This window comes from Dryobates pubescens, chromosome 17 (assembly GCF_014839835.1).
Source record: "Dryobates pubescens isolate bDryPub1 chromosome 17, bDryPub1.pri, whole genome shotgun sequence".
Lineage (NCBI taxonomy): Eukaryota > Metazoa > Chordata > Aves > Piciformes > Picidae > Dryobates > Dryobates pubescens.
This window is the reverse complement of record NC_071628.1, coordinates 9147120-9161081: the sequence shown is the minus strand read 5'-3', so window position 1 is coordinate 9161081 and position 13962 is coordinate 9147120. Positions and strand designations below refer to the sequence as shown.

The 13962-nt window shown below is 45.3% G+C and overlaps 1 protein-coding gene across 2 annotated transcripts in view; it reads right to left on the bottom strand.

The window, feature by feature from the left end:
* PIAS1 (protein inhibitor of activated STAT 1) overlaps positions 1-13962 on the bottom strand; it is a 76951-nt gene that overhangs the window by 15152 nt on the left and 47837 nt on the right. For both annotated transcript variants that reach the window (XM_054169129.1, XM_054169130.1), the window contains exons 3-7: positions 7701-7785; positions 6667-6714; positions 4951-5041; positions 4031-4165; positions 213-318 (exon numbers count right to left, since the gene is read on the bottom strand). In XM_054169129.1, the coding sequence (XP_054025104.1) occupies positions 213-318; positions 4031-4165; positions 4951-5041; positions 6667-6714; positions 7701-7785 (465 nt within the window). The remainder of the gene's footprint in view (positions 1-212; positions 319-4030; positions 4166-4950; positions 5042-6666; positions 6715-7700; positions 7786-13962) is intronic.

The following is a 13962-nucleotide window of genomic DNA, read 5'->3' as shown; positions in this document are numbered from 1 at the left end:
GGTTCCTGGACTGGCTCCTAGTACAAACAAAGGCCTCTGAGTCTTTGAATTGGAACTGAATACAAAGCACACCACTATCAGATTCTCCAAACCCAGAGAATTGTAGGAAGTCCAAACCTCAGTCAGTACAGTCCTATTTCAAATCTCCTTTTACAAAAGCTGTTTTCCCTTTTCTTTTTTTTTTTTTTAAGCAAGCAGCACATCAGACATACTCAGAGCTCTAGAGTGATCGGGGTTCCGTATTCCTTTCGCTCGCAACCTCTGCAGCAACACCGTGGAGGACAGCTGCTTGACGAGATAGACTGCCATGGAATAGGTCTAGAAAACACAACAAAAATTCAAGTCAGCACTGGGTTAACCAAAAAGGCAGCTTTCATTTTATACACTGCTTATGCAATTTGTGTGATTACAGGGCACTCTGTTCCCAAAGCAGTTACAAGACTTTAGATGGCAAAGTTTTCAGCCTAGGGAAAAAAAACCATCGCGCTTCACCCGGGCTGGAGTTTGAGAGAGGCAACAAAAGTGACACCACGCTTCACTGAGGGTAGATTTAGCTGTAAATCAAGGGATTAAAACAGCATTTAGGACACCTCTGGAAGTTTTATGTCTGACTTGGGACATGCAGCCTCCAGTTCATGTCAGAAAGGTAATTTTACGTCAGTCACAGATGTTGGTCTTTTCTCCCTAGTATCAGGTGATAGAACAAGAGGAAATGGCCTGAAATTGTGCCAGGGGAGGGTTAAGGTGGATATTAGGGAAAATTTATTTACTGGAAGAGTAGTCAGGAATTGGAACAGGGTGCCCAAGGAGGTGGGGGAGTCACAATCCCTGGAAGCGTTCAAGAAACCTGTGGACATGGCACTTTGGGGACACGATTTAGTGGCCAAGGTGGTGTTAGGTCAACAGTTGGCCTCAGTGATCTTAGAGGTCTTTTGCAATTGAACTGATTCTAAGATTCTATGATTTTCAGATTCTACATTTAAGGGAAGCTGTCAAGTCAAATGTGATCAAACTCTTTGGGTTTGTTTTTTAAATAGAAGTCTCTTTTGTTTTTAAAAGAGGACAATCAGCAGCAATGCCTCTTCAAAAGCAACACATGAAGAGATGCCTTGCTTGCAGCATTCCCCACTCAGCCTGGATGCACTTTTCCTTATCTTCCTGCCCTTGCTGTCTCTGAAATGCAAACTTCACTGCCAAGGCTTACCAGAAGTAAGGCAGTTCAAGAGTTCAGCAAAGCTGAGGTGTACTCTAGTGAATCTAACCAGAGCAGGCAAGAAGTCACCACTCCCAACTGTCTTGTTCTTCCCTTCTGGAAGAGGTTAGGTCACTTCTCCCTGCTGGAAGAGGTTAGGTCACTTCTCCCCATCAACGTTCAGCCAGAAGCCAGGAACGTTCACTTCTGCCACTACAGAAAATAACCTGGTGTACAAGCAGGTCAGATGCAGAGTGAAGAACTCTGCCAGCTCCCCTGTATGCAGGGTAAGCCTTCCCTCAAGGGACAAGTAGGAACGGCAGAGCTCTTCCTGGCATCACTAACTGCTTTCAAACCAGGGCCTGAGACTCCTGAAGCTCTCTCTTCTTTTTCTTTTTCTCTTGTTAGCTACTATCAGCAGCAGGTAGTAACTGTCTTTCTAAAAATGTGACATCCAGCAGCAACACTCCTCTCTCCCTTCCACCTTCAAAATGGAAAGGACAAGATTTGTGCTCTCACACCAGGGTACATCAATTATATTTGGATATAAGCAGCATTTCCTAAACCTGTAGCTGCTTTCATACACTCTGAAAAATGAAAGGCTTCCCCTAACAACTGCCATGTGTGTTTCCACTAGCAAAGCAAAGCAAAGCAAAGCAAAATTAATCCACACCATTGTGACATCTTCCATCTTTTATTTAGGATGCCACCAGGATCCCAAGATGGGATTTCAGTCGTGTATCTTCTCAGAATATTACCCAAATCGAAGACAGCAGCATCCAAAAATGCCACATTTGAAACATTTCCTTCTTACCAGGAAGGCTTCTCCCGTCGTTAAAAGCCACTACACTGCTTTAACTTGTTTGTTTAATGCCTCAATTAGGAGAGAAGTTAGAAAAATGCTAATTAACATTGTGAAATTATTTACCGACAGCTTGAATCTACAAAGCTAGGAACTTGCCCAAGGCAGCTCGTACAGAAGGCTCTGGAAACAGATTGTGTTAAAAAAAATTATATATATATATATAAAATAAAAATAAATGACAAGTATGACTTGAGGAAAGGTAGAGTAAACCAGTTGGGACATGCAACTGACTCTGAAGGGAAGGGGAGGAGGGCAATTCAAATGGTGTATGGGATATCCAATCGCTCACGTTTAACTGTCAAGGTCTCAAACAATCACTTTAGGAAAGCAGTACACAAGCAGGGAAGTCCTGACTGGCATCTGATTTGTATGAAATGCATGAAGAATCTGCCACTCTCTTCAGTTCTGTATTGTAAGCTGCAAGCCAATATGGGTTTATAACTGAAGTACTACTGGAGAGAGTCCAGTGAAGGCTACAAAGATGCTGAGGGGCCTGCACCATCTCTGTGAGGAGGAAAGGCTGAGAGCCCTGGGGCTGTTGAGCCTGGAGAAGAGCAGGCTAAGAGGGGATCTGCTCAACAGCTAAAGGCTGGGGTCAAGAGCATGGGGCCAGACCTTTGTCAGTGGTGCCCAGGACAAGGGGCAAAGGGCACAAACTGGAAACCAGGAGGTTCCACCTGAACAGGAAGAGAAATGCCTTTGATGTGAGGGTGCTGGAGTCCTGGAGCAGGCTGCCCAGAGAGGTTCTCCTTCTCTGCAGAAATTCCAGACCCACGTGGACACTGTGATCCTGGTCAACCTGCTGTGGGTGTCCCTGCATCTGATCTCCAGATGTCCTTTCCAACCCCCACCATGCTGGGATTCAGGGATTCTATGAATCATCAGCTTGCACACAGGCACTTCAGCAACATAACCCAAACCAGGTTCATTTTTCAACACTTATTTCCGATACCTGCAGTTCTCATTAGATAAAAGGAGGTTTGAAAGCAATCACTCAGCCATCATTTATTCCATAACCTGGATGGAGGCTGTTTTACGCTCCACAAGAAATCCATCGTGAAACAGCGTCGTGATGCTTTATCACCAGCTATTGTGCATGATTGGGCTGTAAGCATTTTTCCACCCTGGCTCAGGAATCCCAGGATTTGCACACTGACAAATTCTTGGACGAGGTTTCACCTCAGGACAATTTTCAGGGCTTCTGAAAGCAGGCTGGCTGGTTGCAGTGGCATAGCCACCGTTTTCCAAGCACATGTTGACTCTGTAACGTGCATCCAATAGGATTCTTTGCCATCAGAAAGCAGTGCACTAATTCAGAGGCTAATTTATTGAAGTATCTTTTTGCAGCATGTTCCAGATTTAATTAGCCCAGTGGAACAGCAGCAACTTTGTAATACCAACTGTAATGTTCTCCCCACAGACAGAAAGAAGTTACAAACACATGACTTCTAAAATATTAAGTATAAGGACAGCAGTTGTGAGGATAGAAGTGTAATAAAAGGCAAATTAAATCTCCTGGGCCCTGCCTGCTGAGCATGCCCACATTTGCTGTGGTAAAAGCCCACTCTGTTCTGCATGTCACATGCTAGTTACAAGTTGAAGCCAAGATAGGGTTTGTCAAGACCCTAAAATCAGGGGTGGAGTTTGAAGTCTGAAGTTGTGACAGACAAAAAAGTTTTATGGGATGTCTTGATCTTATTATCTGGGCCCTCAATGTATCAATGGTGGGGGGGGATCAAGTGAGAGAGATCACACCAAAAAGAAGTGAGAGCTAGTGATCTAATGGAGCATACCTGCCCTAGATGCCACAGCGTATCTGCCGAGCAGATACAATCAAAAGAAGGAGCAGTTTACTGCTAAACCAGGAAGTGTTTTCTGCACAATTCAACTCACTTATCTTTCAGATCTTCCAAACAGATGCCAAAGCAGAAGCTAAGAAGCTTTAGACAGCATTTTGTACCAAAGTTACTTACTCTTCCAATCTCTGCAGTCCACGAAACAACGATTGTGTTTGGTACCGTCGTAGAGAGTCTGACGAGTGAGGTAATGTTGATTGGTCTGCTAGGTCGCTTTGGTTCAACACCATTTTTGGTTGGTGGAAGATAGCCCTAGAAATCAATGTATTTGTCCCCTCAGTAAGAAAGAAACAGACACACTGCTTTTGCCTCCTTCCCCTCTCATCACAACCTCGCCCCAGTAGAAGCTGTGTCTCACCTGAACCAGGCTCCTATCTAGCTATCTAGCAGGCAATAAAAGAGTGGGTGTTTTACAAGCCCCCTCTCCTTACACACAGCCTCACCTTTTCCAAGGAATATTGAAAGGCACCTTTGTCACCTTTCCTGTCTCCCCTGCCTGCCTTATATCACCCAGCCTAACCCTGTGCATTGCCCCAGTTCACCAAGCTTTTTGGCTCCCTAGGCCTGATGGTCAGTGATGGTTTATTCCCTGCAGAAAGGACTTCCAAATGAGTCCCAACTACAGCCAGACCACAAAAATCTTTGTCAAACATAGCAATTTATTGCCACATGCTTTGAAAACTAATCTTCTGGATCTTCTGGATCTCTCCTCCCTGGAGGTGTTGGAACAACTAGTAGATGTGGCACTTTGGGATACAGTCTAGTGGTCATGGAGGTGCTGGGTAGAAGGTTGGACTTGACCTCAGAGATCTTTTCCAACCTTAATGACTCCATGATTCTATATTGCTTGGTGTCCTGAGAAACAATTTGCCACCTTTTTCAGGCATCTATTTACTCTACCATCTTTTCCAGGCATCTATCCATCTTCATTCAAACAATCCAAAACAAAGGTTAGGAGAAATTCTCACGCTACTTTCTGACAGACAGCTCCAAATAATGCTATCCAAATACACATATCAAAGTAACATCTTACTTACTGGAAGGCTGCATGGTTTCCCATTTACTTTCACACACAGATTGGGTGGGAAGTGATCTTCTTGTGGACAACTGGTTTCTGATAAACAAAACCTGAAAGCAAAGAGCTTCCATCACCTTTCACTTCTAAAGTGATTTAAAGATCATCTCTTCCTAGAAGGATTCTTTCTCTCCCCACTGAGTTATGAAAGCATGACAGATCTTGCTAAACTCAGTGCTCAAATTAGCTGTACAGGTCATTAAGCAGGAAAGGCCTCCCCCCAAGTGACAGGTTTGGAACAAGATGTCTGTAGATTCCTCCTCAGGTTTCCTGAATCCCTCAGACCAACTCTGACTCATTGAGATGTGCAGGTTTCTCTTTCAGAAGACAGACCTGAATGTCTTGCCCACCGTTTCTCCAGCCTGACCTCTCGAAACACGACCAGGGTTTCACAGAGGACAAGTCTCTTGAATTGTCCCTCCTCCATCAAACCAGAGAGCTGTTCAGCCACAGAATCAAATGCTACCCTCATGTCTATGTCAAGCCTCTTTCCTAAGTTCAGAGAGTTTTATTTCCTCAAGTACAGACAGGTTTATTTGCTTCTGGAACCAAAATAAGACACACCCTTCCTTGTGCTATAAAATGTGTGTAGGTCAAGCGTGTGGACAATAGGCATTCAAAGGACCAGAAAGAGCCTCTCAGCTCCACTGGATTTCTTCCAAGGGACCTGCTCCATCCACATGAATGCACCATCACATTGGGATGAACCTAACAGGAGGGAGCTACCTTCTGTCCTCATGCTCCCCTCATCCCTTTGTCCACCTGACCCCACACCAAGCCAATGCAACTTGTTGATCAGCAGGTGTCCCAACAAGGAAGAGCCAAAAGCAATTGCTTTCTGTCTGGTGAGTTAACAGGGTCAGGGTAAGTTTAGATTGGACATGAGGAACAGTTTGTTCCCCAAAAGGGTTGCAAAGGCCTGGAACAGGCTGCCCAGGGCAGTGGTGGAGTCCTATCTCTGGAAAGGTTTCAGAGCCATAGAGATGTGCTGAGGGACATGGTTTAGTAGAGACCTGGCAGTGCTGGGTTAAAGATCTTTAAGGTCTCTCCCAACCCAAACTACTCTATGACCAGGGGGATAAAGGCAAGACAGCCATTTTTGACAGAAGCAAGCTCTTAAGCCAGCTCTGCTCACAACCCTGCAGAATTACAGAGATATATACAGAATTTAATCAACAGATGATGCATTTATCAAACCTTCTAAAATAACCAACAGGCCAATGATTCCCATAAAGTCTTGCCTCCCATTGCCCACAAAAGAATAGACCTTGGGTTGCCATGCCCAGGACATCTCTGTGTTTGACATCTCTGCTAGGAAAAACAACTCTCCCTACAAATACATGTTGAAGGTGCAGGCCCCTGGAATATGACAGGTGTAGAGTTAAAGAAAGGAGCATACACTGAAATAACCACTTGAAGAAAACCAGCTGGCTAGAGCTAAATACTCGCAGGATTTTGACACATCAGACATCAGGCCACCAGAAACTTCAGGAAAGCTGCATGTAACAAGGACAAGAAGTTAATCTGCCCTTTTCAAAGCAGCCAACAGCTTGCTTTTTACAAGAAAACAACAGGATGAGAATCTTCTCCATGAAGGAAAGCCTGACCTAGCGGGTAACGTATAGCTGATGTATTTCAAACAGCGGCAGCATCAAGAACAGGTGATACAAACACTTACCTTAGCTGGACCTGTACTGTGAAGTCACATTTGGTCCCAGAAATATCCCTGGAAACAAGAGAACACAGGTTGAAACGTATTGTTTGCACAACAACTTCATCAATATTACCTCAGTCTGCTGTTAATTCAATGTATGCAAACCACACTTTGTGGTGTATATAGTCTAGACCACACTCTTCTCTTTCTGGTCAGTCAAACCACCACTCTCTCAAGACACACTCTGCATTTTTTAAGGGAAATAAATCAATTCTCTTCTCAGCTGAACTCTATCATTCCCTTTTTTGTCTACTATTAAGGAAATTCTGATGGGTCACTATGAAGTACTACGAATGAAGGTTGGATTCGATGATCTTAGAAGTCTTTTCCAACCAAAACATTTCTATGATTCTGCCTTCACAATGAATCAACACAGAACCTGACACAGGATTGGAATGATGGGAAGGGCTGGGGTATCATCCAGAGGGACCTGGACAGGCCGGGGTTGTTCAGTCTGGAGAAGAGGAGGCTGAGGGGAGACCTCATTGCCCTCTACAACTCCCTGAAGGGAGGTTAGAGCAAGGAAGGGGCAGCCTCCTCTCTTTGGTGGCAAGTGAGAGGGCGAGACGAGATGGTCTCTGGCTGTGCCAGAGGAGCTTCAGGCTAGATGTTAGGAAATATTTCTTTCATAGAGGGTTCTGAAACATGGGAATGGTCTGCCCAGGGCAGTGGTGGAGTCACCGTCCCTGGGGGTGTTTAAGCAGTGTGTGGAGCTGGTGCTTAGGGACATGGTTTAGGATTGACCCTAAACTGGCTTGAGGGTTGGACCGGATGATCTTTGAGGTCTCTCCCAAGCAGATGTTTTCTGTGATTCACCTTGCTCCTCTCAATCAGCACGCACACAAAGGAGAACATTCCCCAGGAAACTATTCTCTGAGGCGCTACACACACAACTGTATCCCTCCAGATGACATTTCAAACGGGAGGCTATGATAAACTAGTTTCCCTGTTGATTCATTTGATGGCAATACTTTAGATTAGTGATCAAACTCACTCACATGGAACTGCTGATTTGCTGCACTTGCTGTGGCGTCAGTGCAAATGCAAAGCAGGTTTCTCGAAATCGCTGACTATTATCTGATGCTAGAAGAGAACAAGAGATCATCACTTTAAAACCAGCAAACAGAGAACCATTAACAGAACCAGCTCATTTCACTAAAGTGTCTACACATAAATACACACATTTTTATAGCAAGCCCAACAGCCCCACGCATGTCTGGTGCTGTAAACAATTTTGGAGCCAAGAAAAGTCGTCGTCTAAACCCTTCTGTAAATAAAAATGTAATAAACAAGCTTTATATGCAAGTAAAGTACACCCTGGAATAGAAAGTATACACTGGAATATGAATTATAAACTGTTAAAAAATACACAAACTATACCCTGGAATATAAAGTACACACTGAAATATAAATTATGCACTGAAACATAAATTATACACTGCAAAAAGAAAACCAAAGTGCTCCAGAGAACAGCAAAGTTGAGACTGGAGCTGGAGAGGTTTTTCTATCAGCCATGGTAACTTCATGGCTGAATGTTCTTTGATATCAAAGAAAAAAAATAAGAACTCTCATCAATCACTTTTGTATTTCCTTTCTGAAACAAGCTCATGGCCTGTAAAAGTACACAGAGTGACTGAGCACTATGACACATGGAACTTCTCACCTGTCAGAGACTTGCTGGAATGTGTCCAGAGAAGGGCAATGAAGCTAGGGAGGGGTTTGGAACACAAGACCTATGAGGAGAGGCTGAGGGAGCTGGGGTTGCTTAGCCTGGAGAAGAGGAGACTCAGGGGTGACCTTATTGCTCTCAACAACTACCTTAAGGGAGGCTGTAGACAGGCAGAGGTTGGTCTCTTCTCCCAGGCAACCAGCACCAGAAGAAGAGGACACAGTCTCAAGCTGCGCCAGGGAAGGTTTAGCCTGGATGTTAGGAAGAAGTTCTACACAGAGTGATTGCCCATTGGAATGGGCTGCCCAGGGAGGTGGTGGAGTCACCATCACTGGAGGTGTTCAGGAGGACACTTGATAGGGTGCCTGGTTGCGTGGTTTAGTTGATTAGGTGGTGTTGGATTAGTTGATAGGTTGGACGCGATGATCTTGAAGTTCTCTTCCAACCTGGTCTGGTCTATCCTATCCTATCGTAATTTATGGAGTTAAATGCACCAAACATACAAAACACAACTCATGAGATACTCAAGTGTGAAATCTGGTTCTGAAGTCCATGGACCCTGTGCCATAGTGGTCCACAACAAAAACACAATGGAAGAATGAATGTACCTGATGGAAAGAAAAGTCCGGCGAACAGAAGCAGCTGAGAGACCTGAGGTTGTTTAGCCTGGAGAAAAGGAGGCTGAGGGGAGACCTCTCCAACTCCTTGTAAGCAGGTTGGAGCCACATGGGGGTTGGTCTCTTCTCCCAAGAAACAAGAGGAAATGGCCTCAAGTTGCCCCTGGGGAGGTTTAGGTTGGACAGGAGGAACAATTTCTTCATGGAAAAGGCTAACAAGGCCTGCCCCAGGCTGCCCAGGACAGTGGTGGAGTTCCCACCCCTGGAGGGGTTTGAAAGGACATGTGGTGCTGAGGGCCATGGTTTGGTGGTGACCAGGGCAGTGCTGGGGTAAGGGTTGGACTTTATGATCTTAAAAATCTTCCCCAACCTTAATGATTCTAAGATTCTATGTTAAACACCTCCGAAACAACACCTCTATCACAAGCACATCCCTTCAGCAGGGCTACAGGCAGCACTGCAGTGCAGAACCACACACAACAGCAATGAAAATGGCTTGGAAAAAGGAAATAAGATTAAATTTAAATAAAAGAGAGAAACCTCTCCCCAGAGAACTGTTCAACATGCTCATCAACACGTGCACTGAAGTGAAAGTTGTAAAGAGGCCTGCTGTTCAATTTCATTATTCTTTGTGGTTTTAGAAGGTTATGAATAACTATATTGTGTGTTAAACACTCAATAAATTTATCATTTTTTGTTTTACTCCACCACACTTCCTGACTCATCCTTGAGTGACAGATGAGTGAACACTTCAGGGTGATACCTCCGATATTGTGTTAAAACCAGCATGTGGTAGGTTGGAACCAACAATAGAATAGACATTGAGGTAGTATAAATATTAACAGCAGCCATCTCACTAAATCACATTTAGAGCTTTCTCCTCTGAGGATGCTGCAGGAATCTCTGCAGTTTATGACACTAGATGCAACAAGCACACACAGCTCGTTATCAGCTGCTGCACAGCTAGGTGGGCCAGAAGGAGCTAGCGCACACCGAGGAGCAGCTTTTGTCAAGCACTACCAACAGACAACCTTTTTAAAGCATTAAATCATATAAATCATTTTTTTTATCATAGAATGGTTTGGCTTGGAAGGGACTGTTAAGACCATCTAGTTCCAACCCCCAAGCCATGGGTAAGGATACTTCCTACTAGGCCAGGTTGCTCAAGGCCCTATCCAACCTGGCTTTGAACACTTCAAGGCTTGAAGCCTCCACAGCTTCTCTGAACAACCTATTCCAGTGCATTACCACCCTCACAGGGAAGAATTTTTTCCTAATGTCTGATCTAAATCCAGCTTCTTCCAGTTTGAAGCCATTACTCCATGTCCTGTCACTCCATGCCTCTGTAACAAGTCCCTCTCCGGTTCTTCTGTAGCCCCCCCCCTCCAAATCCTGGAAGGCTGCTCTAAGGTCTCCTTGGATCCTACTCTTCTCCAGTCTGAACAATCCCAACTCTCTCAGCCTGTCTCCACACCAGAGGTGCTCCAGCCTTCTGATCACCTTGATGACCTCCTCTGGACCCTAATAGTTCCATGTCCTTCTTGTGTTGAAGAGATTTAGCCCATATTTCCTTTTCTTGTGTTGAGGAGCCATTTCACACATTTCCTTTTCTTCCCATAACAAGTTTGATTGTAATGTCCAAAAGAACCATCTGGGCTGGGGTGCAGCCCCAAAAGCACCATCTGGGCTGGGATGCAGCCTCAAACTCATGTTTTAAACACTTGTGCCTACAGAACCCAGCATCTATTTTAATTCTAATACATTTTTCAGTTACATTTGGTCAAAGGAGGAACACACAGAGCCTCAGATGGGAGCCAGCCATGTTATCACAATGTAAGGATATTGAAACACAATGTTTACAATTAACAATGAAAACTTGTTGCAGTATTTGGTCTTTAAGACAATTTTACAGCTATTTTTAGGTATAAATGGAAACACTGCAACTACACACTGCAATCAATGTAAGAGGAATTAGCGAAGCAGCTCAGAGAGATGGATGAATTCAAGTCACTCTGTATATTCACATGGTTCAATGTGGACTTCATCTGTTGGGTTTCCTTTTCTTCCCCACCCCCAGACACCTCAGGTGCTCCTCGCAAGAACAGAATAGATTAAACCAGGTTGGAAGAGACCTTCAAGATCGTGTCCAACCTATCATCCAACACCACCTAATCAACTAAACCATGGCACCAAGCACCCTATCAAGTCTCCTCCTAAACACCTCCAGTGATGGTGACTCCACCACCTCCCTGGGCAGCCCATTCTAATGGGCAATCACTCTCTCTGTGTAGAACTTCTTCCTAACATCCAGGCTAAACCTTCCCTGGCACAGCTTGAGACTGTGTCCTCTTGTTCTGGTGCTGGTTGCCTGGGAGAAGAGACCAGCCTCTGCCTGTCTACAACCTCCCTTAAGGCAATTGTAGAGAGCAATACGGTCACCCCTGAGTCTCCTCTTCTCCAGGATAAGCAACCCCAGCTCCCTCAGCCTCTCCTCATAGGGCTGGTGTTCTAAACCCCTCCCCAGCTTTATTGCCCTTCTGTGGACACCTTCCAGCAAGTCAACATCCTTCCTAAACTGAGGGGCCCAGAACTGAGCACAGTACTCAAGGCGTGGCCTAACCAGTGCAGCGTACAGAGGGAGAATCACCTCCCTGCTCCTGCTGGCCTCACTGTTCCTCATGCAGGCCAGGAAAGACTTCAGCTCTAGACACTTCACCAGCTGCACTGTTGTTCTTTGGACCTGCTCCAGCACCTCAGTGTCCCTCCTGGAGCTGGCTATTAACTTCAGATGTACTCACTTTAATAACTAATAACCCACCTAATAACCTAAAGGCTATTAACAGACAGATCACTGGTCCCCAGTGATAGGAGATGACCATGCTGCTCAGTGCCTTCTTAGTTGTAAAGCAGCACTGACACCCACAGAACACGCTGTCAATACGTTGCCTTTGTGTACAAGCAGCAATCACTGTGATTACCACGGGAGCCCGGCCAAATTGCCAGAGAAGGAACGTGTCAATTAGGCAAAGATGATCCAAAAGCCAGTCAGAAGACATCCAAACTCTTGACAGATTGAACAGTGCAGAGGAAGACAGACAAGAAGCTCCATTACTCTAGAGTACAGGAGAGTTACGGTCAGGCTCTTCAGCCACCCCTAGGATACAGATCTGCCTCTTTGATGTGTAACTACCAACAGGGGAATGAGCAAATTTCATCACCAGCTGCCCAGTTCAGTGTGTGCTACCATATGGAAGTCTAAACTTTATGATCAGGCATGATTCAGCTGCTCATAAAGACAATTTGAATGCCAGAATCCTCGCGTGGTGGCCCTTGGAAGGGACCTCTGGAGATCATGCAAGTCCAACCCCCCTGCTAAAGGAGAGGCACCTACACAAGCTTGCCCAGGATCACAATAGCCAGGTGGGAATCTCTCCAGACAAGGAGACTCCACAAGCTCTCTGGGCAGCCTGCTCCAGGGCTCCAATGCCCTCACACTAAAGAAATTTCTCCTCTCCAAGTTTCTAGTTTCTGCCCATTGCCCTTTGTCCTGTCCTTGGGCACCACTGAGAACATTCTGGCCACATCATCTTGCCCTGAAGCCTTTAGCTATTGATCAGCAATACAGGGACAGGAGATGGAGAAGCAGCAAGTTAGGGACAAGGGCTTTGTGTGTCTAGGGCTTGCCTAGGAAAAATGCAGCAAGCCCAAAAGCATCCCCTGGAAGGGAGATGAGAAATGCTTTTTCCCTTTCTGCCTTTCTCTAATCTTCTTCCATATGTTTCCCCACAATCTTTTTACACCCATATCTATCCCTTCTAGCTCCTTTTATCCTACAAACAATGCATGAAAAACTTCCACAAAACACATGAAAGGGAGCTAATTGAGCAGCTTTACTACGAAACACCAAGCTCCCAAGCTCATTTGTGACCACACAAACTCCTCTGTTCCTAAGGAGTTCAGATTTCTCAAGGAACAGACATGGGAAATCTGGAATTTCAGAGTTTAGAAAGCAAAGAGATTTGTACTAATTCATCTGGTGGGTTTAAGAACACCAACCAGATCCTGGCAAGTCAAGCACATCATCTCCTGCTCAAGGTCCGGGGTATGATTAAAACCAGAAATATGCAAATACATCATTTTATACAAGGAGGGGGGAAAAAAGCATTCATTCTGATGGCTAGAAACATGCAACCATGCCCTGCAAATAACCAGTATCATTTAACAACAGCCAAAAAAAAAAACCACCCAAACCCCAGATATCCAACTGAAAACTGAGTGGATTTATACATCATTTATAAACTGGAATCGTGCCAGGACAGCAGAGTCCAGGAATGGTTTCGGGGGGTGGGGTTTGGGGTGTTTTTTTCATAACTCTGAATGATTAGACCTTTTCTTTAACACACTCTGAATGGTTATTTCCTGCACCAATATAGGTTGGAAGGCATGGAGAAGGACCTCAGAGTGCTGGTGAAAAAAATTCCCCATGAGCCAGCAATGTGCCCTCACAGCCAAGGGTCCAGTGGCATCCTGGAGTACATTAAGGAGAGTGTGACCAGCAGGTCAGGGGAGGCTCTCCTCCTGCTCTGCTCTGCCACAGTGAAGCCAGGGCTGGGGTGCTCTGTCCAGTTCTGAGTTGCCCAGTTCAAGAGAGACAGGGAATAACTGGAGAGAGTCAAGTGGAGGCTACAAAGATGCTGAAGGGTCTGAAGCATGTCTGTGAGGAGGAAAAGCTGAGAGCCCTGGGGCTGTTGAGCCTGGAGAAGAGCAGTCTGCGAAGGGATCTGCTCCATGCTCAGCAAGACCTAAAGGGCCCATGTGGGACAAGAGGATAGGGCCAAACTCTTCTCAGTGGTGCCCAGCAACAGGACAAGGGGCAATGGGCACAAACTGGAACCCAGGAGTTTCGATCTAAAGATGAGGAGAAAACTCTTTGGTGTGAGGGTGCTGGAGCCAGCTGCCCAGAGAGGTTGAGGA